Genomic DNA, 26,624 nt, shown 5'->3' on the forward strand with positions numbered 1-26,624 from the left:
TTCGAGGGGAACTTTTTAGAGATAACAAACCAAAATGATGGAAATTGTTAAGCATTTTTTTAATATTAAAGGGGAGAATTCTCTCTAGTCATTTTTTTACCACCTGGACTTCTACCTTAGAGATGCTCTGCTATGGGTAAATTTGTACTGTCGTGGTCAGTGCAGTGGCTGATGTCTTCCGCGTCACAGCATAATTAAGCCACATCAGAGCAGTAGCAACAATGCCCCGCCAAGAGCCCATGTCCTGTACTCATCTACTCATGCAAGCACCGCCCTCTTATGTGCTTCTTCGTTGATCTCCTCAAGCATGTAGCAGCCCTTTTCGAAATTGAACTTATCATGGCCTCACCATTGGATGATTTATTGACACGATCTACAGCCACCCTAACTGGTGAAACCGGATATCTTGGCCCTGACGCAACGCCAAGGCAAGTTCCGCTGCTACTGTACGGTCTAATGGGCTCCCGTATGTTTCTTTGAATGGCGATAAGTTAGCTGATATCTCACAGCTCACAGCCTCACAGCCAACAATTTTCCTGCTGGAATATAAATGATCTTATCTGTCAGAATGTTTGTTGTCCATGATTCCCTTTACTTTTCTTTCAATTGCCAATGACGACCAAGAGTTTTTCGACTTGATAGTTTCAACTCCGCTATCGAGAACCTGCTGACCTCGAGTTGCGATCAACACTAAAGCGATTGGAGCTCCCAACATACCATTCTGCGAGATTCTTCATGTGGTGAACCCTGTTGTTCGTCTATCAGATCACAATGTCAACCTCATTCCAGCCTTCATCGAAGGAGGACAGCAATGGCACACTTCGTTCGCGGCCCTCCAAGATCCCAAATATGCCACCTCAGGTGCTCCGCACCATGACAGATGATGGAGCTCTCAAAGTCGACGACGCTTCAGTTTCCGGAACATCAAGGTATGCTCTTAGAGGCCTCCCGCAGTCAAGTCTATCACATAAAATTGACATATGCAAGTGGCCGGACCACTCCACTTCCGCCCGATGCTCCTCCGTCGATGCAATCAATATCCCAGGCGCGCCGTCAATTGCGAGCCCAACAGAAGCACCGAATCTTTCCTACTATTGAGTATGCTGCCCGCGTCTCTCATTTTGACCCAAACAGCGATTATCATGATTTCCGGGGATTTTTCGTCCTCTTTTGGATTGGACTGGCCATCATGGTCATCACCACAATGTTGCGCAATCTGAAAGACACAGGCTGGCCGATGCGAGCTCAGGTGTGGGGGCTATTTACACCGAATTTGTCCTCACTTGCTGTGAGTGATCTGTTAATGGTTTCGAGTACTGCTCTCTCCCTCCCACTCCACCGCCTCTTTAGGAGCAGCAATGGCTGGTTGCGGTGGCGTAGTGGTGGCATGGCAGTCCAGAGCATATATCAGATGGCCTGGTTGTGCTTCTGGGTGTAGTAAGTTATATTCCGGTTCTTTATTTCACTCAAATTTGGAGTTTACTAACTGTTGTAGCTTGCCATTTTTCCTCAACTGGACTTGGACTGCTCAGGTTTACTTCACGCTCCATACTCTGACCTTGTTCATGAAAATGCATTCCTACGCCTTCTATAACGGACATTTGAGTGAAACACAGCGTCGACTCTGGGAATTAGACAATCCTGCGACTGCCTCAACGGATGCTGTTCTCCGCTATCCCAGTTCGTCGGATCATTTGAATGAGATTGAAGATGAGCAAGAACGACGAGAAAGAGAAAGCAAACAACAATCGCTCGCAGAACTGCGCGAAGATCTCGCCATCGAGCTGACCTCCCCTCTGGGGCGAGTGACATACCCTCAAAATCTCACCACCTACAACTTTATCGATTACTTGCTCTGCCCGACTCTGTGTTATGAGCTCGAGTATCCCCGGACGGCAGGCATTGTATGGAGCGAGCTCCTTTGGAAGACGCTCGCTGTATTTGGATGCATCTTCCTGCTGACCGTAACGAGTGAGGAATTTATTCTTCCTGTGCTCGCCGAATCTGCGATCCGTCTTGAACATGTCGAGAGCTACACCGAATTCGGGCTTGTCCTGGCCGAAAGCATCAGCCTTCTTCTCTTCCCGTTCATGGTCACGTTCCTTCTCGTCTTCCTCGTCATCTTCGAATATGTTCTGGGCGCATTTGCTGAGATCACCTGTACGTCTATTCCAATTCACTCCATCCGATCCCTCACTTTGGAAAACTGACGTCTCGTTCCCAATAGGCTTCGCCGACCGACACTTTTACTCCGACTGGTGGAACTCGACCGACTGGTATGGCAAAGGATCTTGCCCCTCCTTCAGAGTCTCCAATTCTAATCACCGAATCAATCTAGGCTCGAATTTTCACGCGAATGGAATGTTCCCGTCCATCATTTCTTCCGACGCCACGTGTACGGCGTGTCGCGACCGCACCTGTCACGTCCTGTCGCCACGCTCATCACCTTTCTTATCAGCGCACTAGCTCACGAACTTGTCATGGCGTGCATCACCAAGAAGCTCCGTGGCTACGGCTTCCTGGCGCAAATGATGCAGTTGCCCATCATCCTGCTGCAACGGACCCCATGGATACGCGGCAGGACTGTATTTAATGTATGTTCCTACTCACCACAATCCCTTTTCCCCCTTTAATCCACCAGTATCATCAATCTCATGTACTGCTACTAACCTTCCTGACAGAACATTTGCTTCTGGATCTCGATGATCCTAGGCTTGTCCATGGTGAGTTTCACTACAATTCCACCTCTATTACCGATAGACCTTGGCGCTAATCTAGCTGTGTGATAGATGTGTGCATTATACGTGCTTATATAGATACCTTCGCTTCCCGTATCATACTTGGACTCCATATCGTGCTTGTACACATTTTCCTCCCTCCTACTTTCTTTCTTTCTTTCTCGGTTTCAGCTTTTCATTCATAGCGTAGCGACGAAGCGAAGCGACGTTACGGAGCCAGCATCTCATCTCAACCATTTAGCGTTGCATTGCATGCAACTGCCAAGAAACTCTGCTCTTGCCAGTATTCTTGAAATATCCAAGCTGATATGCTGTTTTGGGATTTATCCACTATTCATTGTAATTATTCATTCTCAACCTTTACTTATTAGATTACTATTATTCTACACGGGGGGCTATTTTCAAAGAAAAAATACTTGTAGAAAAGTTTGGTGCAGAAGCCGCTATTACCCAGGTCGTTGTGACCGACGAAGGTAATGTGAAGAAGGGGAAAAAAATCATACATGATGTCTAAACGGTGTGCTGCAATTCTATGCTAACTTCGGGGCTTAGAATTAGTCGAGACCCTGCCGCTGGAAACACGACTTTACTCCGGCCAAAAAACCCTATATCAAGAGAAAAACAACCTTTGTTCACCCAAGCAAAACCCAAAAAAATAAAAACGAGGACCCAGGGTCAGGATATGTTCACAACCTGACGTGTCCGTCGGTAGGACGACCGCCAAACCATCTCGCTAGACCGCCACCTTGATTACCCGATGAGCCGCCACCCTCTCCGTGACCTGTCGAGGAAGAGGAAGCCAGCCATTTGGGCTTCTTGAAAGATTCTCCAAGATTGGACACCCAGCGGGGCGTATCTGTTGTTTCAAAAGTATTTCGGACACGATGTGCGAAACCTTCGAAAAAGCCCTCGTCTTCTAGGGAGTCACGACGGTTGGGGTCGTCTGAATCTCGGTAGCGGTCTTGGACACGAAGACTGGTACCAGTATTTGGACGTCCAATGCCTGGCCTCCCTGCTTGAGCGCCACCGCCGTCTGCAGTGCCAGTAGTGCCGGCGGTACGACCAGAAGAGTAATTGCTTAGACCGGCCGATCTGGACGCGATGCCTTGAGTGGAAGAGTAGCCTTGGAGCTCACGTTCGATGAGTTCGCGGCCTTCTCGCCAGCCGCCGGTCCCGTAACCGGAGAGATTGCCCTCTTCGCCTTGGTCGTCGACTTCGAGGATGCCGAATCCAAAGAGATTCTTAATCTTTCCGTAGAGATTGAAGAGGGTCGCGAGGACAGGAATGAGGATTAGAATGGGGAAGAAGTAGTCGAAACCTTTGCCGAGAGGGGTGAGATTGATTAGGCGTCCGAGGAATTTGTGGTAAGTTGTTTCCTGGTAGATTTCAGGAGGTAGGAAAGTGACAAAGTTGTATGCCAGCGGCACTGTGAGCTTGGCGATCTGCATAGCGTACCAGCATGCGCTTTCGCCGTAGGTGTTGCGCCGGACGAGAGCGCGGTTGCCCCATACCTTTGCGTCGCTGATGGATGTGAGTGCCGCGGTGCACATGTATAGGAGCCACGCAGAGGCGATGCATTGACCAGCAAATCCGACAGTGCCTTGGCGACGATGGTGGACGACAGTAAGTGCAATTATGGAGAGTTTCGGGTTGGCAATCTTGACGAGTTCAGACCAGATGATGGATATAGAGGCCAGCGATAGGAATGTGCCAAGCATGAGCCGGATGTAGGGTATGATGTGGGCGTGGAGTTGAAAGCGTGTATAAGGTGTGAGGAGCGTCAGGCGGGATAGAAAGGACGAGGATGGGCTAGATTTGCCGAACTCGAGACGGTGCGACGTATGTGCGTCAAGAATAGCTTGGGTGTCGGCGGCTTCTTCCACGAGGTGATCCCATTCATCGATAAATCGAACGCGTGCATGGCGAGCTCGTTGTAGCTTCCGCGTCAGATCGGCTAGGTAGCGCTCCGTGATGACGGAGGGAATGGACGACCCGGCAGGATCAAGGATGCCGGTTGGAGCGGAGCCAACGCGAGATTCCGGGAGGGTGGACATTTCCGCTAGTTCATCGATCCAATCGTGAAATTGAACGGCGCTGCCGGTCTTGCGTCGGCGCAGTTGCTCGACTTGTAGTTCGAGGCTGCCTAGCTCTTCAATGGCATCGTTGAGCCTATCGTAGACTTTAGGAGCTTGGATTTGTAATCGTCGTAGTCTTCCGCTAATGCTCGCGTTTCGAAGAAGCCGTCTCGGAAGTGCAACAAGACCATGGCCCATGAGATAAATTGCGAGCGTAAGAGCCCAGCAATATGCCAGCGCCATGACTAAACCTTTGAGTGACATGAGATGAAATCCGGACTGCACGAAGAAATACACGAGACCGATCGATGCGCTTCCCAAAACTATCAATTGGTATCGCCCATTCTCACGCAGAGAGTAGAGAAATCGGTCTCTCAAGGTCCTGTGGCCGGAGTCGGCGTAACTTCCGAGCAAGGGTAGGATGAACCTGCCATGGGTGATCAGCGAGAGCTTGCGAAGACGGCATTTCAAGCTCAGTCTAAATTACATACCATGTTAAGGCAAATGTAAGCCAGTATGTGATACGCCATGATACTAGGACGACTCTTTCCGGTAACCAGATCGCCTTGACCTTAACTTCTTCATCCCGGGAACTTGATGCAAGATCAATAGGCACTAGAAGGATAATGCTTGCCGGAAGCGCCAAGGCGAGGAATATCGGTACCAGAAGATAGTCCGGAGTCGATCGTAGCGGGAGATAATGTCGCAAGAGTAAAAGAACGCCAAGAGAGATCACTAGTAACGAAAGCACGGCGAAGACATCGGAGCCCACTGACGATGCGGCTGCTATTGTTATGGTATTTGAAGCCATGATATTTGTCGCATGAATTCAACAAGCCTGAAATCTCGTCAAGACCGAGAAAACATTACGCCTGGGAGATTATAAAAGCCTTGCCGTAATGGCTAAGATGCTCGCTGGATGAGAGAATAAAGTGCGTGTCAATTCAAAAGATGAATGCTTGCATATTCCAGTTATACTGCATAGGTTGGATGATGTCGCCCGAAACGGTACAGGCGTCACTGCTCGGCTACCGGAAAGGCTGACGCCGATCCGGTTTCCCGCTTAGTCATCATTCTATACCCGTTTCTCACCAAGTAGAGAAGGGACTCGGGGGAAGCTTCAAAAGATCGAGTCTTTGATAAGATGTCAAGACACTTGGATTCAAACTTGGGGAACCGGTGACCACAAATATGAGCTCCTCCTCTTGTACCCTGTTGGCCGAGCAAATGAAGGGTTCCGCGGTCACTTCAACATCTCCATATTGTCTATGTAACATCACAATCTTATCATATTTTATCGTTGCATTGAAAGGCACATGATGATCATCAGCGAAGTTTGTGAAAATAGCATCTCGTAGGATTGCGGCCTTAAAAGTATTGAAAGGTTCCTGGACCCCTCATCCACCCAATATTACTTTCCCACCATCTGGTTAAACATTGGCCAATCCGAGCGAACCCTTATCGGTGGCAGTGTACTCCGTGGCTGGAGAGATAGCGCGGGGGAAGGGGCGAGTACCTCGCCAAAGTCATTTAGGGCTTGAACCCGGAACACACTCCCACATTCGCTTACCGACTCATCGCTAAGGACTCATACGAACCGTAGTGACCGACCGACAACGACGACGACAACGACATCGCGATATCTCGCTCTCCATTTCGAAGGTAGACGAGATCCGGTATAATCGTGCGGCAGATCATTGAGCAGGATGTCGACCTTCGATCCCGTCGTGAGTACCTCCTGAGGTCTCAGTTTGGAGTTTCAACGAGCGCAACGGCTGATGGATTATTGCGATACTAGGTTGTGATTGATGGCAAGGGGCATCTGCTTGGTCGGCTGGCCAGCACGGTCGCCAAGCAGCTCCTCAACGGCCAGAAGGTGGTTGTTGTGAGATGCGAGGCCCTCAACATCTCCGGGGAGTTCTTCCGTGTCAAGCGTACGTAAACCGATACACTACGAAATCGCGATTCTCGTTCGCGTGAAGACTGTCAATAGTCATGGGGAGTCTTTTTTACTTCGGCGCGCTGACATGTATTCTTCGAACAGTTAACTACTTGTCCTTCCTCCGCAAGATGACCCGGTTCAACCCCACCCGTTCAGGTAAGGACAACAAGAAACCCGCGAACTCCGAATGCCTTCCAATGGCGACTCCCTCGCCGGGAGTCTCAAACTTCGGGGCTCGAAATAAGAGAAACCGAGACTAAACGACCGCCATAGGTCCCTTCCACTTCCGCGCTCCCTCCCGTATCTTCTGGAGGACCGTTCGTGGTATGATCCCCCACAAGACCGCCCGTGGTGCCGCCGCCATGGAGCGCCTTAAGGTCTTCGAGGGTGTCCCTCCCCCCTACGACAAGAAGAAGCGGATGGTCGTTCCCCAGGCCCTCCGTGTCCTCCGCCTCAAGCCCGGCCGCAAGTACTGCACCGTTGGCCGTTTGAGCCACGAGGTCGGCTGGAAGTACCGGGACGTTGTTGAGAGGTTCGCACCCATATTTCCCGCACCCACAGAATATCTTGGATGGCTCCATGTCCAGTGGACATTTGCTTACGTGTTTTGTACAGACTCGAGGAGAGAAGAAAGGTCAAGGGCGCTGCTTACTATGCGCGCAAGAAGGCTGCCCGGAGACAGCTCGCTGACGCCAAGAAGAACGCCAAGGTTGACGACAAGACCAAGACTCAGCTCGCTGAGCTTGGCTACTAAATGGGAGGAAACAAAGCGGCGAGGCTGAGATAGCTGGCGACAATGCTGAGGCATGGCGCTAGGGGGATGTCACTCTACTATTCCAAAAACAAACTGTCTATTCTCCGTTTCAGCTTTCTAGGTGTTATGCCAATGTGAAGCGTGTTTGGAGATGATCGTGCTGGATTGGGTGGAGGTGCCTCGATCCCGCTTTCCGTCAAAACAAGCCGACATAGACATGTGTGTATAGCTTTCTTCTGATCGCCGGCAAAATATGCTCTCGCGATGAATCTAAAAGGGTTTTTAAGATACCATGGAGTAGTGTTGTTTAAGACTCATTTTCAGAGTTTGCGTGCATTTGATGTCGCTATTTCCCATGAATTATCGTTGTTGTTTATGATGTCAACAAGGTAGGATAATACCGCGCTTGGAGAAGATGATTTCGATTCCCCCAGGGACCGATGTGGCAACCAGCGACATTGACTGAGTGATAACTCGACCTGAATGATGTTTGCACGTGGCAGAACTGCCTGTATGAAACAACAAATCGGGTCAGCTCTCAACGCGCAGCTGTTTGGGAGCAGTGTAAGAACATCATTACAGTAAGTACTCTCTGAGTACTTACCTGCGCTGGACAAGTGGAGTTGGGAGAGATGTCGCAGGGTTCCCACTGGTCGTCTTGCCTCCTCGCGTAATCACAGTGGGCTCAACTCGGGCCAACATTTAGTGGATCATCGCGCGTCCGGACCGCCACGGGTACCCCGCATATACTTCTTTGCCTCGGGTCTATTTTGCCAGGGTCTTTAGCCAGGGCAACGGAAGGGTAATCCCCCTCAATGTTTTGCTCAATGGCTGGCTCCAATCCCTGCACCATCTGCCTGAATAATATGCGATCGCGGTGGAGTTATTAAAACGAACGTGGGATGTCCTTGTCTGGGCTTTTACCCTGCAACTTTTGATATTGTGCAACCGGTGCACCCTCCATCTTCGTCATGCATGGTCTGCTCCTCCCCCATTGCCTCTCTCACCAATGGTGATAAGAAAGTTGGGCATCCCTCTATAATTACTGCTTCGTGAATTTCCCTCACCGCTATCACGATGTCAGGCCCAAAATCAAGACTAGCTCGAATTGCTTCCCATTTCTTGCCAGCGTCCCCCGTACCAGAGCAAGTCACTACAGACACCGGAGCCCATCGGTTCAATCACCACAGTCTGTCGCCTACATTTTTTCTGCAGCGTGCGGCGGAAATTGAACCAAATGTGAGAGAAGCTATTGTCTTTTGCGAGGCTAGATATCACTGACTCGTACATTTTTACATTATCTACCTAGGCTGAAGCCATTTATCATATAACAGCCAATGGACAGCTTCTGAGACGCTCTTATCAAGAAGCTGCAGATAGAGCTCGTGGCTTGGCATACTACATTAAACAGCATGGTTGGAAGCGTGTCGGAATCCTCTGTCCCAACACTCCTGCGCATTATGAATCTATTTTCGGGATCGCAGCTGCTGGAGCCATTCAAGTCGGTCAGTTGTCCCTGCGGCCGTCACAAAGTTTGCTCAGAGCTAATGTTTTCGAAGCGGTCAATTATCGGTTAAAGGCAACCGATATAACATATATATTGGCCCATGCGGACGTAGAGGTAATCATTGTGGATGCAGAGTTTCTGCCTTTGATTGAAAAATACCGTGGCGAACACCCTGCAGTTCCTATCATTGTTGATACCGACACCGATGCATCCGAGGGACAATTGTGTGGTCCATTTGACGATGCCATTCGAGAAGGATTACTGCATGATCGGCAAAATGGCAGCCAGGGTTGGAGTGGGCTCAATGCCCAGGTGGCTGACGAAGAGGATGTGATTGCACTCTCCTACACAAGTGGGACGACTGCGCGACCAAAAGGGGTTGAGTTGACGCATCGTGGTTGCTACTTAGGCGCTCTTGCCTGTGTCATAGAGTCAGGTCTGAATGCACATTCACCTCGTAGCCGATTCTTGTGGACGCTTCCCATGTTCCACGCCGCTGGTAAGAATCATTCCTTGGTACTTAATACCTTGCAATGCTGACGGCTCAAAAGGATGGACCTTTCCATGGGCAGTCGCCTCTGTACGTGCAACCAATTACTGTCTGCGGAAGATTGATTATCCTGAAATATGGAGGTTGCTCAAAGAGGAGCATATCACCCATTTCAATGCTGCTCCTACAGTAAACATTCTTCTTTGCGCTGCCAAAGAGGCAGAACACTTGCCTTCGCCTGTTAGGGTCACTGTGGCCGCCAGCCCGCCGACACCACATCTATTTCAGCGAATGATGGAATTGAATCTGCATCCTGTCCACATGTATGGAATGACTGAAACTTATGGTCCTACGTGCAAAAGTTACCATCTTGAAGAATGGCAAAACTTGCCGCGATTGGAAAAGTTTTCGAAAATGGCACGCCAAGGCCAAGGATATATTACCAGCTTGCCTGTACGGGTAGTGAAGAGAGATACACCAGAGGGCGTCATTCTTGATGTCCAAAGAAACGGCAAAGAGATTGGCGAGGTTGTCTTCACGGGCAACATATGCGCAAAGGGATATTATAAAGATCCAGAAGCAACACGCAAGCTCTTCGCCGGCGGAGTGCTGCACTCAGGTGATCTTGCTGTCTGGCACCCTGACGGTGCTATACAGATCTTGGACCGTGCTAAGGACATAATCATCAGCGGTGAGTGCTTCTTGTCCTTCCTGTTGCAAAGTTGACACATGTGAGCTGACGCGTGATGATGGTGATTTTAGGAGGAGAGAACATCTCTTCTGTCGCATTGGAGAGTATGCTTGCAACACATCCAGATATCCTCGAGGCTGGTGTTGTAGCGGTAGCTGACTCCCATTGGGGAGAACGACCTAAAGCTTTTATCACGGTGCAGACTGGAAAACAAGTGAAGGGCGACGACGTCATCAGTTGGGCCAAGCATCAAAGCGCAATTAGCAAGTTTATGGTTCCGCGGGAGGTTGAGGTGGTCAAGGAGCTGCCCAAGACGAGCACAGGAAAGGTAAAGAAACACGTGCTACGTGAATGGGCCAAGGGGGGTGATCGAAGCATATGACGGCTTTTTTTTTCGCTATCTGATAATTGTTGTTAATCCAAAGAGGTATTTGTGCATGCATTGCTAAGGCTACCGGAGGGAGATGAAGCTGAAGAGCAATGGATGATCGGCCGCTCGCAAGGTGATTGATACATTTCGGGTCCGAAAGATACTCCAGCGACGGGCAGAAGAAGAGAAAAATGACCGATGCGCATGGACAGCTGTGGGGATCGACGTAACTTTTTGTATGGTAGGGCAAACGACATGAACAGTTTGCGCAGTTATATATACACAATGTGCAATGACGATAATGATATGGATCTGAAAGTGACACGAAAAGGATACAGTACAGATCCTTTCAACAAAAGAAGAGAATAATCTAAGAGAATATTTTTTATCTTCGAGATCTCTTAGTATTTATTTGGTTGTGAGAATTGCTGCTCAAGATTTTGTTCACTCCCCCTGGGTCAATAATTAAGGTCCGTCCCGTTCCCACTTGGGCTTTTCCCTTTTGTCTGCAAGCGTCGCTCTTCGGACTTCATCATCAGCCGCATTCCCGATTCATCCATCCAACGCCCAAAGGCGGCTTTCCAATCATTCACTCTCACATTCGAATTTCACCTTTGCCAAATTGTTGAAACTTATATATGGTCCACTCCGGTGCTTTGGCCGCTTTGGGTTGAAATCAAATCGGCTGCTCTGAACATCGCCAATTATCTCTCCTCTGCACCACGTCGACTCTCTCTCCTTTGCAGCCTGGACCTCCAAAACGTACCCAACCCGCTAACATCCCCGCAAAAGATACTTTCTTCTCTCATTATTCACACGCACCCCCCCGTTTGTTGGTGGCTCTGTGCACACTGCATTTATTACTGAGGCCTGCAGAACACTATCTACACCAACACGACGCATATCATATCCTTGTCTGCTTAGGTCACATCAAGCATTCCGACTCTTGCCTCGATATTGGTGCTCTCCGCAAAGGTTCACAAATCCAAATCGTTGTCGCGACCAGCAGTAGAGACTCCGTTGCGAAAGCCAAACAACAGCGACGCTGCAAAGGGGGCCCCGACGCCCACACGCCGCTTGGGCGTTTCAGAATCACGTCTATTGAAAGCTTGCTTACATTCGTCTCTTGCGTCCGTGTCCCGTCTATCTCACCCGGATCATACCATCTATCGGCTTCATTCCCTTGATCTCTCCTGCGATGGAAGAACCAAACATGGCTCGATCTCGATCGGCGTTCCGCACCGCGAGCAATGCGACCTCTGAATCATCTTCGTCGAGTTCACCGGAGCGCGCAGTCTACGATGATACCGACTTCTCCATGGCACAGGGCAACGACTCCGACTCGTCTATCGGTGCTTCGACATTTCGTGAGATGACGGTAGATACACGAGAGCAAGAGATTTGTGGGCCGCCGATCAGCAGACTTCCTCCCGAAATATTCATCGCCATATTTGCGAAGCTAGTGTCCCAGAACGATCTCAGAAACTGCATGCTTGTGTCAAAATCTTGGGCAAGGAACAGTGTGGAGCTCCTGTGGCATCGGCCTCTTTGCAATGATTGGGGTCGTCTGGAAAATGTGATTCGCACCGTACAAATGCCAAACGCATCTTTTGCGTACCACGAGCTTGTCAAGCGGCTGAACCTCTCGGAGCGAAGCTTGACGGACAAGATTAGCGACGGCACCGTGCGGCCGCTTCATGTTTGCAGGCGGGTGGAACGACTGACGTTGACCAACTGCATCCGCCTGACTGACCTCGGTGTTACCTCTCTGGTCGACGGCAATCGGTCGCTCTTGGCGTTGGACGTCTCGGGCGTGGATTCGATTACTGATATTTCATTGCTTACCGTGGCGTACAACAGTACACGGTTGCAAGGCCTCAACATTACAGGGTGCCGCAAGGTCACAGACGATTCCTTAATCACAGTCTCGCAAAGTTGCCGACATATTAAGAGGGTGAGTTTGAAGTCCATCTGTTGTTTAGGCCCGAAGAAACAAGACATCTCTAACATTCTCTATAGTTAAAACTAAACAAATGCGCGCAACTGACGGACAAGTCCATTATTGCATTTGCCGATAACTGCCCGCAACTTCTCGAGATTGATCTGCAGGAATGCAAGCTCATCTCGGGCGAGTCTGTCTCTGCTCTAATTAGCAGAAGTCATCAGCTTCGTGAGCTGCGGCTGGCCCAATGCTCACGTATAACGGATGATGCGTTTCTCCGCCTGCCTTATGATCGGACGTACGACAGCCTCCGGATACTAGACCTGACGAGCTGCGATCAGCTACGAGACGAGGCGGTGCAGAAAATTGTCACCGCTGCGCCTCGACTTCGCAACCTGACCCTCGCCAAGTGCCGACAGATTACAGACCGAGCCCTTTTGTCAATAGCAAAACTTGGCAAGAATCTGCATTTGATCCACCTTGGCCACTGCCAGAACATTACCGATGGCGCCGTAGTCCACTTAGTGAAGATGTGCAACCGTATCCGTTACATTGATTTGGCATGCTGCCATCGTCTCACCGACGTGTCGGTCCAGCAGCTAGCAACGCTGCCAAAGCTCCGACGGATAGGCTTAGTGAAATGTCAAAATGTCACTGACCGGAGTATCCTTGCACTTGCCAAAGCAAAGCCTGGGCCGCATGGATCCGTCCTTGGCGCTAGCTGCCTTGAAAGAGTCCATCTCAGCTACTGTATCCATTTGACTCTTCAGGTGTGTTCCCTTGTTGTCTATTCATTTTCTTTTCTTTACAAGTTTCTCTAACCACATCTCCACATCAGGGCATCCACGCACTTCTAAATCATTGTCCCCGATTAACCCACCTTAGCTTGACTGGCGTTCAAGCTTTCATCGCACGTGATGATCTCACCGTCTTTTGCCGTGCTGCTCCATCAGGTACGTCTCTCCTATAGAGCATCCTTTTCGTTCTCGCGCTTCTTTTCTTCTCGCCAGCTAACACCGTCCAGAATTCACCGACCATCAACGAGACGTCTTCTGCGTCTTCTCCGGCGAAGGCGTCAAGGATCTCCGCAACTACCTCAACCAAGCCGCTCTCCAATACGAAGCCGAGGGAACGCGCTTCAATGACGACGCAGACGAGTCAGAATCCGAAATCGTCATGGCCACGACCCCGCATGTCGCTGCCTCGCAACACGTCACGAACTTGCTCAATGCCACTGGACTGGGCGAGCCAGAAGACGCCGACGAAGATCTCGGCGAGGGCAGCGAAAACGGCCACGAAGAACAGGGATAGTGGATTGATTATCCTCCGTCGTCGTCGTCGTCGTCGTCGTCGTCGTTGTTGTCGTTGCGCTTATCTCATCTTGTTCCCTTTCTCGCGAGAAGACGACTTTATGAATGTGCAACTTGCATTGGGCCATATGCATATATGCATAGGTTCTAGGGTTTAGGGCTTATCACTAAGGGGCGTCGGCTTGGGTTTAAATACGATTGATGGTTCAAAGGGAAATTGGTAGCATATCCTAGGTATATCGTATCTGCTCCTTTCACTCCTCTTAAGGATCTTTCACCCCTCTTAAGGTCCTAAGGATTAAAGGGGGTACAAAAAGGGGAAGGGGAAATTTGCATTAAATTGTTTTATGTGTTCATGGCATTGCATGGGATGGAGTAGTCGGCGTTGCGGGTTTTGTGAGGGAGGTCGTCACAGATTATGGTCCTCACCCTTTATTTATTGGTTGACGTTTATCGTTTTACAATATTTCCGGTGTTGATTTTCCCGGCTTACCATTCTGCTTATTTCTCTCTATTTCTCTTTGACTTTTTTTCCCCTTCTTCTCAGTCTGTTTTCTTCTAGCTAGTTCTCTCTTTTTCTCTGCTCTTTATTTACTTATTTATTTCTCTTTTCTTCACGTTTCCCAATACTGTCCTTCTCTTCTTGAGAGCTATCTTCCATCTCGTGTCCTTGTCCTTTTTTTGCCACGGTCTCAATGTTGTTATCTTCCTCTTTCCATTTTCAGGCTTGTTCTTCTTTTCTTCTGATTTACGTTTGAATTGGCTATTGGCTATGCAATACCGGCTACTGGCTACTGGCTCGGGCATATATTTTACGTTGACCATACTTGGTAAACACTTTTACTTTGAACATCTTCTCGGGAAATTCTGTGCTGTAACTTTTCAATATTTGGGGGTCATATGTTTTGAATGAACGTAAAGAATGAAAGATACAGACGTGATGCAATACAATCCCATATCAATTTCTTTTTCATTTCAATTCAATTTCAATTTCAACTCAATTCAATTTCCCAGTGTCTTGGTTACTATCTACACTTGTCTCTGTCTCCATATCTGTCTTCAGCGCTGGTACATTGTTTGCTTGACGTATATGAACCGAGACATGGAACAAACGACAATCGAGACAGATAAAGAAACGGGAGAAGCCGTTGAAAAGGATGAGGAAAAAGAAATGAGAATAAAGTGACTGTATTGTATGTGACCGCGTCGCCGCCTGTGTGTGTGTGCCATTTCGAGTCAGCGATCAAAGATCAGAGATCAAAGATCAAAAATCCATGATCGACTCCCATTCGTCCGCCGTAAAGTGAAGACTCCGACCCATTCACTCCATCCAGACATCAATCCAGAAGTCCATCGAAATGAGAGATTGAATGAGAGAACTAACGGACTAATTGACTAAAGACTAATGGACAATGAATGTACTGTGAGTTTGTGGTAAAAGGTCGAAAGGACCGGCCGTCGTAGCGTTGGGCGGGTTTCGAGTATTGAGGATTCAGGATTAAGGATTAGGATTAAGTGAGATAGAGTGGAGTGGGGAGGGGAGGCGCGAGTAATAGCAAAGTAAGGAAGCAAAGGGGGAAAGATTGACGAAAGTGGAGTCAACGATAAAGTAAATAAAGCATTGACAAACGAAATTGAAACAGGAACGACTGAAAAACAAGTAAAGACGACGATAAATAGTGAGTGGAGATTTGTAAATCAAGCAGAAGCAGACAAGTCAAAGACAAGTAAGAAAGAATCAACGCAAGACTACCGATAAAGGAAACAACCGCCACCACGTCCCGCCATTTTTAGTATGATTTTATAAATTTCAAGTTTTTTCAGTCTTTTTTCATTTTTGAATTCATCCTGACACCGCTGAGCATCACCGCAAGCAACAAGAAAGTTGGAATCAATAGACTGCCACAACTTCTTGACTTGCACTTAATCTCGATCTTTCTTGGTCAATTGTTCTCTAAGATCTTTGATCTCATCTTTCCTGCTTTCTCGGTGCTCAGCAACAAAGTTGCCGGGAAAGACCTGGTCGAGAATGTTCAGAAATTTATTGATAAAGGTGGGTTCCTTGCGCTTGCGCTCTTTGCTTTCCAGGAATCTTATTCTTCTCCTGATTTTCTTCCGATTCTCGTCATCCCTTTCTTCATGGATAACGTTATATATGGTACTGTTTAGAACACTGCCGTACAGTCGGTGTCCCTCAATTTCTTCCTGAGTGACTGGGGCGGCAGATTGCGCGGCAGCCTCCGCCTCTCGCCTCTCCTTTTGCAATTCCCGCCTCGCTTGCCGGGCGGAACAATGCCGGCCCTCGCTGTCAACAATGTTCCCCGCGCCTCCAATGCCGTGACGACGAGTACGATACCCAGAGCGACCTGTAGCAGTACTAAAGGCGGTGGATGGCGCCGGAGAGCTAGGCCGGGGAAGATAAGTTGAAGATGCTCTTGACTCTCTTTGGAGCTTCCGAAGATCAGGGGCAGACACTTGTGGATGGACTTGAGAGTGTCCCCTGAAACGGGGACTTCTCGGAGGCGGCGGGGAAGGCTCTCGCTCCGGCTCTGACTCTTCTTCTTCCTCCTCCACATAAGCATTTCGAGTGCGTTCAGCTCTCGGCTGCTCACGACCGGCCGAAGGCGTACCTTGCTCTGACGGCAGCAGTCTGACCGTACTGGTATCGGTGTACGGACTCACCGGAGATGCCACCAGGGGAGAGCTATCAAGATGAGGAGCATGAGTGGCACCGGTGTAAATGTCAGGACCATTAAAAGTCCGGTGAGGTGTAGTAGTGGGTTCATTGTCAACAGTAAGTCCATTGACATTGCGAGAATTGTCATCCGCAGCACGATAGCGACGTCTGCGATGATCACGACCCTCATTATATTCAGTTCTTGGCTCAGAATTCTCGCTTTCATGGGGACCCCCGTGCTCCGCTCGGCCACTTGGGCGACGACCAACGTCAGAACGGCCGTGAGCTGGGCTGATTGACTCTTCCAGCTCATGATCCCTAGCGGGACCTGGAAAGGGTCTGGGGCCCGCAGGAGACTCATTACGGCGGTGACGATGACCACTTGGAGACCCTCGCTCACGACGAGCTCGATCCCGTGGAGCCCTGCTCTCAGCACGAGGACCAGACGGCCGCTGGCGAGAGTGTTTGTCTCTGCTTGAGGAATGCCTTTGGGACATTGTTATTGAATTTGAGTTCTTGAGGTAAACGGATCTTGGGATAAAACGGGTCTTGAGACGAAACGAATCTTGAGGTGAAACGGAAATAAAGAGTGCAGAAAGGCAAGAAATGCGGAAAATGGGAGATTAAAAGACGATCTTGAAAGGTGTATCTTAATAAAGTATCAGGGAGAGTTCTGAGAAGGGCTTGAAACGAGTCTGCAGAACGATCTGATGCTTGGATACGAAGAGTGGAACTGTTTGAAGACTTCGTGATCTCAAAACAACACTTCGCTTCGGTTGATTTTGAGATAGGAATTCATTGTGGAGGAAACAGCCAAAGGGAACCCTAGAAGAGGCTGGTTTGCCGAGAGAAAATTTCTCTCATATGTAGATGAAGAACAGAGAGCTGCGTGAGATTTGGACACAGTGTGTAGCTGGTGACCATTCTCTCGCAGGACGTACTTTGCAGTGCTCATCAGGCTTCATTTAGAGTAGGGGCAAGCACGCGGTGAAGTTGGTACGGTGACAACCAAAGCACCTGAACCAAGCCCACGATAGAAACCCTGGATACATTCAGCCCATTTTTAGGGGTCAATAAGAGCAGTCAGATGGAACCCTAAAGCTCAGTGAATCCTTCTTGGGAAATTGAATCTCGGCAAGACCAATTGCGGCCAAAAATTTCGACGAGACATATCAGCACGTTGTGACAGTCTAGTTGGCTTCTGGACATTAGCTTTGTCCAATGCTTCGTTTTGCAACGGCCAACAGCTCGTACGGAGCAAGGCCGCAATCGTCGATAATCTCCAGCTTGCCCTTGCTGGCGAATCTTTGCAATAGCGGGCGGTAGTCATCCCAGTCATTTCCTGGTCCTAGCCAGACAATAACCTGCACGGTCCCTCCACCGCACTGGTCCAGATATTTCTCCATCAAGGTAGGCTCTCGCGGATAGACAAACAACCAGGCGTCTGCTAAAATAGCATCCAGAATGGTATCCCAGGTGCCGGCAACGGTACGAAGCTTTTCTTTTGGAAGATAGACATTGACATCTTCGGTAACCTCAACTCCCAGCACGTCAATTGTGTTGTCATGCTGCGTTAGTAAGGCCTCTAATAGCCCGGTCCCGCTACCAATAGAAAAAACACCTTCTGGAGAATGAGGCAGAATAGCTGACAAGGTATCCAATAGTCTGTTTGACAAGGAAGCACAATAGTTTTGATGATGCTCCGGCTGATCAGTGAGCACGGGCAATTCTGGGAGGACCATGATTAGCAAAGTTGATGCATTGGAAGTCGAGATGAAGTGAAGATCATGTCGATATATCGGATAAATCCCCACAAATGCCGATGTTGACACCAAAGGCGGTGAGAGGACAGTCCAATCACCGCTTGATGTCGGCAGATTCCGTCATAGAGACCCCGACTGTCCGACTTTATCAATTCGCCCAACCTCCTCTTCTTCCTCTTCTACCCTTGCGGAATCCTCATTTGATCTTCGTTTGGCGGAAGAAGCTTAATTCCAAGGAATACTTGGGGTTGAAGCTCATACGTGGACGCCCCGCAGAAGTAGATCCAACAGGAGCGGTCGTCTTCTTGGTTTGGCCGGCCAAGTGAGCACGTGCCTGTCCTGTGTTGGACCGGCCTTGGCTGGCCAGAGTTTCGAGAGTTTACTAGTGGCAGCTCAATATGTCACCCAAATCGAGCAGCTGGAATCCTTTCCTCTTCAAACCTGTGTCAGTCACATTCTTTACAGCTTTGGTGTATGTTGGTCTGGTCGTGGGGTTATTAATCGTGCATATTGTGGTCCCTTCGGCGCCAACGAGCCCTACACCAATCAATGGCATCAACGTCACAGAAGCATGGTTGGATCTGCAGGAACTCACCAATGGATTCCACCCGTACAATAGCCGTCGAAATGACGAGGTTCGGGATTGGCTGCTGAAGAGAATCGATGCTATCTTATCAAGCAACAAAGTGGATTATTCCACAGTTGACCAATATGTAAAGACGTCTCCAGTCCGACCTCAAGCACATGGACAAGATGTTACTACAGCTGCTGCGGCTTCTTCAGCTGTCATAGTCTGGAATGATATGCTCTCGAATGTCACATTTTCCGCACCCGGCGCCATCTCTGGCAGTGCTCGTGAACCTGGAATTAGTGTTTATTTTGAAGGCACAAACATCATCGTATACGTTCGTGGGTCTGAAGACCCCGAGGGCGATTGGTGGAATCGACCCGCAGAAGATATCGGGTCCAGTGGAATCCTTGTCAATGCACACTACGACAGCGTCTCAACTGGCTACGGTGCAACTGATGATGGAGTGGGCGTTGTGACTGTCTTGCAGCTACTCCAGTACTTTACAACTCCTGGAAATGCTCCAAAGAAGGGCGTCATAGCTTTGCTCAATAACGGCGAGGAAGACTTTTTGAATGGCGCCCGGGCATTCACCCAGTCGCCCGTATCCCAGTTTGCTCATGCTTTCCTGAATCTCGAAGGTGCCGGTGCCGGCGGGCGTGCAACCCTGTTTCGGAGCACTGATACAGAGGTCACGAGATTCTACAAGAAAAGTCCTTATCCGTTTGGCTCTGCTTTGAGCGGGGACGGATTCAAACGAGGATTGATCCGAAGTCAAACAGACTATGTCGTTTTTGATGACATTCTTGGCCTCCGCGGCCTCGATGTGGCCTTTATGGAGCCCAGGGCACGCTATCACACTGATTTGGATGATGCCAGACACAGTAAGATATATATTATTTTCTTCCTCTGTAGTTGATGAATGCGCTAATTTGTGAGTAATAGCTGGCATTGATTCGGTCTGGCATATGTTATCTGCCTCTGTCGCAACGATGAAGGCCCTCACATCCGATACGAGCCCAAACTTTGAAGGGTCCAAGGAGGACGCTGAACCGGGCAAGGTGAGCAGCGGAAAGCGCTCTGAAGGAGTGTGGTTTGACAGTAAGTCCTATGATGAAGGGAAAGAGATAAACAGACCTAATTTTTTTCCAGTGTTTGGCCGTGCATTTGCCGTCTTCCGCCTCCAAAGCTTCTTCGCAATATCGGTAACACTTTTGGTCGCCTCGCCCGTTTTCCTGCTGGTCGTTGCACTGATTCTCCGCCGTGTCGACAAAATGTATCTCTTCTCGAAGAAGACGTACTTGCATTCGTCGGATGACGATGAGCCCATCAAGCTCTATGGATGGCGTGGAGTTTTCAGGGATCCCGTCGCCTTTGTGCTTGCATCCGCCGCTGCAGTCGGGCTTTCCTTTTTGGTGACCAAGCTTAACCCGTACATTGTCTACAGCAGCCCATTTGCTGTTTGGAGCATGATGTTGACTGCATGGTTTGTTGTGGCTTGGTTCATTGTCCGGGGCGCGGATTTTGTCAGACCATCTGCCCTCCACCGTCTCTATTCGCTCGTGTGGACGTATATTGGAGCGTGGGTGCTCCTGGTAGGCGTTACTGTCCTTGAGCACAAGTACAAGATTGCCGGTGGATACTTTATCGTGTTTTACCTCTTTGCAGCCTTCCTTGCACTCTTAATCTCCTTTTTGGAGCTCTTTGGTCTTGAACGCAAGTCGGTCTACGCAGCCAGGATTAGCGACGACCGGACCGCTACCCCAGGCAGTGCTCACTCCGATTCTGCGTCTGCCAGACTCATTGCTCCCTCGTCTGACGAAAACCCGGCCGCTAGTGGAGAAAACGAGGACTCGGGCCGGCAGTCTGAAGACAATGAACCCACAGAAAGGACTCCTCTCTTCCGCAATGCCGGGCAAACATCGTTTGCCAACTACTCTCGCGCAAGAGGCAGCGGCCGGCGCCACTCGAGCAGCAGCGACCAGGACGACAGTCACGGCATTGTGTCACGACTTCATTACGGCGAAGAACAAGCATGGAGCGCCCATCTACCGCAATGGACGTGGCTGCTACAGTTCATTCTCACAGCGCCCATTGTCATCATCCTGGTCGGCCAGATTGGCCTTCTCATCACGTCTGCTCTCCACCAGACCCTCGCAGACGGCAGCTCAGCCTTGCTCGTGTACATTCTGATCGCCGTCTTTTCCATTCTCTTGCTCGTGCCCTTGACTCCTTATTTGCATCGCTACACCTATCACATCCCGACGTTCCTCTTCTTCATTTTCGTCGGCACCCTGCTCTACAACCTGATTGCATTCCCCTTTTCGCCCGCCAACCGCTTAAAGGTCTTTTTCCAACAAGCCGTGGATCTCGAAACGGGCATCAACCGCGCCACTCTGACCGGCCTGGAACCCTACGTGCAGGGGATAATTCACCAAATCCCCAGCGCTGCGGGACAAGACGTTTCCTGCGTCGAGTCCAGCAGCAAGCTCGGCCTGGTCACCTGCTCCTGGGACAGTCTTGCCCCACAAGTTGTCCCCAACCTCGACGACCTTGTCCCTCCGGGATCGCCTCCCGAGATCGGATACGCCGAGTGGTTGACCTACAACGTGTCCCGTGTCACAGACCTGCCAAACACTGCGCGCTTCACCCTCGTCGGGCGAAACACCCGCAGCTGCAGACTCCTCTTCGACTCGCCCATTACCGACGTCCGCGTGCACGGCGCCGGCTCGGACCCCTATGACCGCTTCGACCGCGTCCCCGCCGAAGGCGGCACAAAAGAAATCCGGCTCTGGAGCCGCGAATGGGAACGGCCCTGGACCGTGGACGTCAACTGGCAAGACTCCGGCGACGGCCGCGGCCTCGATGGCCACGTCGTGTGCATCTGGTCAGACGATAACGATCCTAGTGCCATTCCTGCCCTGGAGGAGATTCGTCGATTTGCGCCCGACTGGGTCGCCATCACAAAGTTGGCCGATGGGTTGGTGGAAGGTCGTAAAGCCTTTATGGTTTAGTCTTGTCTTCATTTCACTTTACTTCATTTTGCTTCAATTCATTTCATTTCTACTTCCGTTTGTTCATTTCCTTTTCCGTTAATCTATCATTCCATTCATCCTTTACCTATGATTATCTTCGTTAGTATTTACGCTACATTATCGCATTATGCATTTACTTATCCTCTATTCTATATGTCAGTAGTTAGCTTCAATTCTCATTAACCTCAGTCTCAATGTCCCATCTAAACCTCAGTCTCAGTCTCAGTCTCAGTCTCATGTCCATCGTCCATTGTCCAATCTTGCGACAAAAGTGTAGTAAGACAGAAGCGTAACAGCCAAGTTCCACGACGTAAACGTAAGCGTAAATATAGCACAGTATCTCGAATCATCATTCATATTCATCAATCGTCACTCGTCACTCATCGTTCATCAATGCCAATTGTCAACGTCAAATGTCACCAGCTCAGAACATTACCCATTTTCAATACTTCCACGGTAGGAAGGACTCAATGCTTATATTGGCCTGGATTGTATTGCACTGTACTGTACTGTATCACATCATACTATATCACATTGCACTATTATCTCGTACAAGTGTACTCGCCTTCTAAGAATCAGAACCAGAACTATGATGCCTACGACTGTGCCAGAATAGACACTAAAAGAAAGAACAGACACTCGATAGAACACTCACTCGAAAGGAAAAGAAACAGAAAAAAAATAAAGAAAGGAACAGAAAAAAAGAAAAGAACAAGAACAAGAAAAAGGAAAAGAAAAAGAAAAAGAAAAGGGAAAAGGACGACAACAGGAAATCAATTTTCTTATCCCATGTTTGTTTGTGCCGATAGATAAAGGCGGTGTTGAGAAGAAAACATCCATTATGAGCAAAAGACGGACATGTTTTTAAAAGTCCTTGAAATAGAAAAAGACACAAAGTTACACAAAGTGAGCACAGTGAACACATTCCTATCAGAGATATCGAGACTAAAATGTTGAGACGGTCGAATAAGGAGAATGAAGTGGAGAAAGGAGGAAAAAGAAAAAAGAAAAGAAGAGAAAAGGATAGGAAAAAGGTAAGGAAATAAAAGAAAAGACACACCTTAACGAATACAACAGACTAGAATCGAGAAAACTGAATTTCCTGGCCGTATGCTCACTTTTCCAACGTCCAACGTCCAACGTCCCAAGTTCAACGTCCCAAGTTCAACGTCCCAAGTTCAACGTGCATTGTCCATGATCACATCGCTATTTCAAAGGGCGGGGGGGGAAGGGACATACGGAAAGAAAAGGACATCCGGAAGAAAACACCATCCGTAATGAAGAGGACTTCGAATGAAAAGAACATCCGGAAGAAAACACCATCCGTAATGAAGAGGACTTCGAATGAAAAGAACATCCGGAGTGAAAAGAGCAGAGGAACGAAGATGAGAATGACGATGAATGGGCAAAGAAACGACAAGACAGACGAGTCAGACAAAAGGAGAAAACCCGTATAATGAACCGAGATGACGGATAATCCGACGCATGATACTACTGACCCATAAATCACTTCCGATTCTTGGGCTTGGCCAACTCATTCAGTCTACTCAGACTCATGACTCGCTTGGCGATGGAGCTTCTGGGGGTAGTACCAGTCGCGCTGCGAGAAGAAGAAAAATCACCTTTCAGACCCATCTTTGCGCGCTTGGCTGCAGACTTGATTTCTTCTCCATGTCCGTCTTGTCCTCCTTCTGGCTGCTGCTGGCGGTGATCATGCACAAACTTGGTCCGTTTCGCGGCGCGGGGAGTGACTGGCGGCGGCGGAACTGCTGCTGCAGTGGGAGAATTCGACTTGTTGCGTTTATTGCCCTTCTTTCTCGGAGAAGTAGAAGCACCCTCATCATTCTGATTCTCGACATCAGAACCCTCAACGTCATTCTTGCTCTCCATGACGCTTCGGCGGCGCTTCTTGTTCGGCATACCGTGCGGAACGGCAGGTAGGTTCTGCAGTCTGGTGAGCGGGTCATCGGTGCCGGCGACGGCAGCAGCAGCGGTGGCAGCATCGGTAGCGGTAGTGGTGGCGGGAGAGGGAACAATGCTTGGCCGCACGTGGCGGATAGTGGCGCCCTTGGGAGTAGGGAACTTGATGGTCTGTTCGGTGCGAAAGGTAAAGTCTGAAATACCAGGGCGTTTGGGTTGGACTTTGACCGGGCTGGGGCTTTGGGAGACGGTGTCCAAGGACGGGAGAGCTGGGTACGCAATGGTGGGAGTGGAAGGGCTCTTGTTAGGAGTAGGTGTATTCTTGGAGGCCTTGTTCTTCTTCTTACTGCTGCTTCCGGTCTCGTTGCTGATGCGCTGCTGGGGCGTGGCAGGTGCAGGAGAATCGTTGCCGCCCTTTGCAACGAGATCTGGGGTAAACTTGACGTGGCGAACAGAAGGCGAGTTCAGCTGCGGCGTTTCCGGGGTGGCGGGTGTCTGCTCATGATTAATATCCTTCATCCCTTTTGGCGTCGCAACGTGCGTGCCAGAGGCTTGCTTTAGAGGATCGTCTGAGAAGCGAGGCTGAGGGCGACGCAAAATAGACCTCATGGCGCCAACCACGGAAAAGGCTGAGCGGAATCTGTTGGTGGTATCGGTGCGAGCAACGCGAGGGCTGCCAACAGGTCGACCAAGCTTTGGAATGAGCGAGGTCTTGGGCATCTTGACACTGGCGGCAGAACGGGCGAGCGACGCCTTTGTAGGTGTAGCAAATGAAGCGCTAATGTGGGCCTTTGATCGGTCGACTTTGGGCGTAGATACGTCGGTATCTATATGGGGCGTAGCCTCACGAGAACGCGGGCGTGCTGCAGAGACGTCATCCCCAGCATTGCCCTTTTTGCGCTTAGTGGGAGCTGCTTTTCCGGTTTCCTCCTCTTTGTCAGACTGCGAACCTGCCGTAGGCCTCTTAGCCTCAGGTCTCTTAGCCTCGGGCTGCTCATCAAGTTTGGCTTGAGACTTGGTGCGCTTCAATGTAGTGTTTGAAGCAGGAGCAGGGCTACGAGAAACTCTGGCGGAGGAGTTGGAGCTGGAAGCAGATTGCTGACGGTTAGTCTGAGAGCGGAACGAAGACGCGTGTCCTGCAATCGAATCCATCTTCTCAAACGCCGAGTGATGAGCATCACTGAACCTGCCCTTGGGCTTGGCAATCTTTCGTCCAGCCGCTGCAGCAGCTGACGATTCCGCCTCCTGAGCCTTTTCCTTTTCCTTTTCCTTCTGCTCTGCCATCTCAACCTTTAGCTTGGCTGCTTCTTCCTGGATGCTTTCACGCAGCTTCTGTGCTTCAGCGCTGAGCGACGGGCCAGGATGGGTAAACTTGAACTCGAACCCAGGAGAGGCCGGGCAGGCTGCCGTGCGAGACTTAGTAGGCGTTTCTTGTAGGAACTTGTTCTTTCCAGAAGCCTTGTCAGCAATATCAGTGAATCCCAGCCGAAGACCAGAGTCGGGTTGCTTTTTCGTGCTCTGGTGAGCCTTGCTTGGATGCATTTCTTCGAGACCGGGATAATATTTCTTTTCAGTACGAGGTGTCTGAAGAGGGGTTCGTTTGGTCGGCGACATGGTTGCTGGTGCTACAGGAGAAGAATCCTTGAGCTCCGTTGTCAACTGTTTGGAGACTTGTTCGTTCTCTTCTTGTTGTTTTTGCTGTTGTTGCTGCTCCTCCTCCACAGAATCGAGCTTGGGTTTGGGCGTGTTCTTCCTGCTGCGTTTGCGGTTCTGTATCAATTAGCAAGGCTGTATGGCACGTTGAACGCGCCGAAGACTACTGGACACACCTCAGCTGTCTTCTTCTTTGGGGTTTCAAACTCTACACCACTACCCGTCTCAGCGCTACTGCCGTTTGTCAATGGAGCATTGTCAGTGGGCTTTGCGTTGACAATGGCAGCAGCAGAAGTGTCCTCGCAGGCAGGAGTGGCACTTGTGCTCCGCAGACGAGCAGAGCGACGCGGCGTGGTCATGGTGATGCGTGAATGTCGTGTTTGTTTTGAGATCAAGTGAATCCTCGCTAAGCAGGATCCAGAATGCGATGTTCAGTCGTTGTTTCCTCTGATCGGTTTAAGGAAGCAGATTGATCAACAGCACGTCTTGGGGTCCAGAGCTAGACACCAGTCCCAATCAGCTGATCTGAGCCAAACTTTTTCTTCCTCAACTCGATTTTTCAATCAACTATCCAATCGCTAGCCAGTCTACTTTGTTCAATCGAGACGATTATCTGGTCAAATGAATCTCGTCCGAATACTCATCGATTCTCGGCCTCGATTTCGCGCGTTACCCGCTACGATGTCTGCGATTCGCGTTGTTGATACGGAGTATGTTCCTTCGTACTGCGATTCGCGTCTTTCAACACCTATTGTTTTGGGTTCTCGTACTGCGATTCGCGTCGTCGACAGGTATCGAGTATACACCGTATCCGTATTCCGTATCGCGAGTCGTCCGTTGATTTACGTCCGTAACGTGCGTTGTTTATTCCCTCGTCTTTCGCTCTCCTCTTTTCGCTCTTCCTCTTCCTCTTCGTTATTCACTACCGGCTATTCGCGTTCTGTCTCTGCCCGTTGACCTTTGCTTGTTACTCGCAACCTAGGTATCTAATCTTCCGTACGTGAGCTTAGTATTCAATTTCGCCCTCTTTGACCTCCTTTTCCCATTCTATCTTGGCCGTGTATCCCTTTTGCCCATCCTGATCTCCCTCCGTGAATCGTTTTGTGCCCACTCCGACCCGCCTCGGCGTGTACCTAGAGACGTACCGTGTATCTTTTTAAACCATAAGGTTAGGTAAGGTAGTTGACCT

The 26,624-nt window shown here is 49.7% G+C and overlaps 9 protein-coding genes across 9 annotated transcripts; 5 read left to right on the top strand and 4 right to left on the bottom strand.

Moving 5' to 3' along the window:
• Positions 1–530: 530 nt before the first annotated feature.
• On the top strand, positions 531–3,208 carry L228DRAFT_261356 (sterol o-acyltransferase-like protein). The gene is made up of 7 exons (XM_018334323.1): positions 531–929; positions 988–1,437; positions 1,496–2,160; positions 2,228–2,276; positions 2,339–2,594; positions 2,682–2,723; positions 2,790–3,208. The coding sequence occupies exons 1-7, from the start codon at positions 772–774 to the stop codon at positions 2,814–2,816; spliced, it is 1,647 nt and encodes a 548-aa protein (XP_018187698.1). The 5' UTR covers positions 531–771; the 3' UTR covers positions 2,817–3,208.
• On the bottom strand, positions 3,119–5,786 carry L228DRAFT_261357 (hypothetical protein). The gene is made up of 2 exons (XM_018334324.1): positions 5,305–5,786; positions 3,119–5,240 (listed from the first exon to the last, which is right to left on the bottom strand). The coding sequence occupies exons 1-2, from the start codon at positions 5,622–5,624 to the stop codon at positions 3,425–3,427; spliced, it is 2,136 nt and encodes a 711-aa protein (XP_018187699.1). The 5' UTR covers positions 5,625–5,786; the 3' UTR covers positions 3,119–3,424.
• A 625-nt stretch (positions 5,787–6,411) lies between these two features.
• On the top strand, positions 6,412–7,578 carry L228DRAFT_247768 (60S ribosomal protein L16). The gene is made up of 5 exons (XM_018332719.1): positions 6,412–6,540; positions 6,612–6,747; positions 6,858–6,911; positions 7,029–7,287; positions 7,371–7,578. Exons 1-5 carry the CDS (start codon positions 6,520–6,522, stop codon positions 7,507–7,509), a joined length of 609 nt encoding a protein of 202 aa, XP_018187700.1. The 5' UTR covers positions 6,412–6,519; the 3' UTR covers positions 7,510–7,578.
• A 607-nt stretch (positions 7,579–8,185) lies between these two features.
• L228DRAFT_283325 (acetyl-CoA synthetase-like protein) lies at positions 8,186–10,894 on the top strand. Its single transcript, XM_018336106.1, has 5 exons — positions 8,186–8,748; positions 8,819–9,014; positions 9,069–9,515; positions 9,568–10,197; positions 10,269–10,894. Exons 1-5 carry the CDS (start codon positions 8,587–8,589, stop codon positions 10,577–10,579), a joined length of 1,746 nt encoding a protein of 581 aa, XP_018187701.1. The 5' UTR covers positions 8,186–8,586; the 3' UTR covers positions 10,580–10,894.
• An 886-nt stretch (positions 10,895–11,780) lies between these two features.
• Positions 11,781–13,820, top strand: L228DRAFT_239154 (RNI-like protein; the record flags this gene model as incomplete). Its single annotated transcript, XM_018331117.1, has 4 exons — positions 11,781–12,521; positions 12,587–13,279; positions 13,348–13,462; positions 13,534–13,820. The coding sequence occupies 4 exons, from the start codon at positions 11,781–11,783 to the stop codon at positions 13,818–13,820; spliced, it is 1,836 nt and encodes a 611-aa protein (XP_018187702.1).
• A 1,765-nt stretch (positions 13,821–15,585) lies between these two features.
• Positions 15,586–17,170, bottom strand: L228DRAFT_247772 (hypothetical protein). Its single transcript, XM_018332720.1, has one exon. It carries the CDS (start codon positions 16,991–16,993, stop codon positions 15,743–15,745), a length of 1,251 nt encoding a protein of 416 aa, XP_018187703.1. The 5' UTR covers positions 16,994–17,170; the 3' UTR covers positions 15,586–15,742.
• A 352-nt stretch (positions 17,171–17,522) lies between these two features.
• On the bottom strand, positions 17,523–18,238 carry L228DRAFT_283328 (hypothetical protein; the record flags this gene model as incomplete). The annotated part of the gene is made up of 1 exon (XM_018336107.1): positions 17,523–18,238. The coding sequence occupies one exon, from the start codon at positions 18,236–18,238 to the stop codon at positions 17,705–17,707; it is 534 nt and encodes a 177-aa protein (XP_018187704.1). The 3' UTR covers positions 17,523–17,704.
• A 212-nt stretch (positions 18,239–18,450) lies between these two features.
• On the top strand, positions 18,451–22,063 carry L228DRAFT_261363 (putative zinc metalloprotease). The gene is made up of 3 exons (XM_018334325.1): positions 18,451–19,711; positions 19,773–19,928; positions 19,980–22,063. Exons 1-3 carry the CDS (start codon positions 18,658–18,660, stop codon positions 21,839–21,841), a joined length of 3,072 nt encoding a protein of 1,023 aa, XP_018187705.1. The 5' UTR covers positions 18,451–18,657; the 3' UTR covers positions 21,842–22,063.
• Positions 22,064–23,343: 1,280 nt separating this feature from the next.
• L228DRAFT_147319 (hypothetical protein) lies at positions 23,344–25,925 on the bottom strand. Its single transcript, XM_018329242.1, has 2 exons — positions 25,612–25,925; positions 23,344–25,552 (listed from the first exon to the last, which is right to left on the bottom strand). The coding sequence occupies exons 1-2, from the start codon at positions 25,792–25,794 to the stop codon at positions 23,369–23,371; spliced, it is 2,367 nt and encodes a 788-aa protein (XP_018187706.1). The 5' UTR covers positions 25,795–25,925; the 3' UTR covers positions 23,344–23,368.
• Between the last annotated feature and the right edge of the window lie 699 nt (positions 25,926–26,624).

Source organism: Xylona heveae (genome assembly GCF_001619985.1).
Source record: "Xylona heveae TC161 unplaced genomic scaffold L228scaffold_6, whole genome shotgun sequence".
In the NCBI taxonomy this organism is placed as follows: Eukaryota; Fungi; Ascomycota; class Xylonomycetes; order Xylonales; family Xylonaceae; genus Xylona; species Xylona heveae.

Coding starts and splice junctions, on each gene's coding strand:
- L228DRAFT_147319 (XM_018329242.1), bottom strand. CDS start 25,794: ATGACCACGCCGCGTCGCTCTGCTCGTCTGCGGAGCACAAGTGCCACT. Junction 25,553..25,611: donor CAAAGAAGAAGACAGCTGAG/GTGTGTCCAGTA, acceptor TAATTGATACAG/AACCGCAAACGCAGCAGGAA.
- L228DRAFT_247772 (XM_018332720.1), bottom strand. CDS start 16,993: ATGTCCCAAAGGCATTCCTCAAGCAGAGACAAACACTCTCGCCAGCGG.
- L228DRAFT_261356 (XM_018334323.1), top strand. CDS start 772: ATGTCAACCTCATTCCAGCCTTCATCGAAGGAGGACAGCAATGGCACA. Junction 1,438..1,495: donor TGGTTGTGCTTCTGGGTGTA/GTAAGTTATATT, acceptor TAACTGTTGTAG/CTTGCCATTTTTCCTCAACT. Junction 2,161..2,227: donor CGCATTTGCTGAGATCACCT/GTACGTCTATTC, acceptor CGTTCCCAATAG/GCTTCGCCGACCGACACTTT.
- L228DRAFT_283325 (XM_018336106.1), top strand. CDS start 8,587: ATGTCAGGCCCAAAATCAAGACTAGCTCGAATTGCTTCCCATTTCTTG. Junction 9,516..9,567: donor TCCCATGTTCCACGCCGCTG/GTAAGAATCATT, acceptor ACGGCTCAAAAG/GATGGACCTTTCCATGGGCA. Junction 10,198..10,268: donor TAAGGACATAATCATCAGCG/GTGAGTGCTTCT, acceptor TGGTGATTTTAG/GAGGAGAGAACATCTCTTCT.
- L228DRAFT_261357 (XM_018334324.1), bottom strand. CDS start 5,624: ATGGCTTCAAATACCATAACAATAGCAGCCGCATCGTCAGTGGGCTCC. Junction 5,241..5,304: donor CTTACATTTGCCTTAACATG/GTATGTAATTTA, acceptor CACCCATGGCAG/GTTCATCCTACCCTTGCTCG.
- L228DRAFT_247768 (XM_018332719.1), top strand. CDS start 6,520: ATGTCGACCTTCGATCCCGTC. Junction 6,912..7,028: donor GTTCAACCCCACCCGTTCAG/GTAAGGACAACA, acceptor CGACCGCCATAG/GTCCCTTCCACTTCCGCGCT. Junction 7,288..7,370: donor TACCGGGACGTTGTTGAGAG/GTTCGCACCCAT, acceptor TGTTTTGTACAG/ACTCGAGGAGAGAAGAAAGG.
- L228DRAFT_261363 (XM_018334325.1), top strand. CDS start 18,658: ATGTCACCCAAATCGAGCAGCTGGAATCCTTTCCTCTTCAAACCTGTG. Junction 19,712..19,772: donor TTTGGATGATGCCAGACACA/GTAAGATATATA, acceptor TGTGAGTAATAG/CTGGCATTGATTCGGTCTGG. Junction 19,929..19,979: donor TGAAGGAGTGTGGTTTGACA/GTAAGTCCTATG, acceptor ATTTTTTTCCAG/TGTTTGGCCGTGCATTTGCC.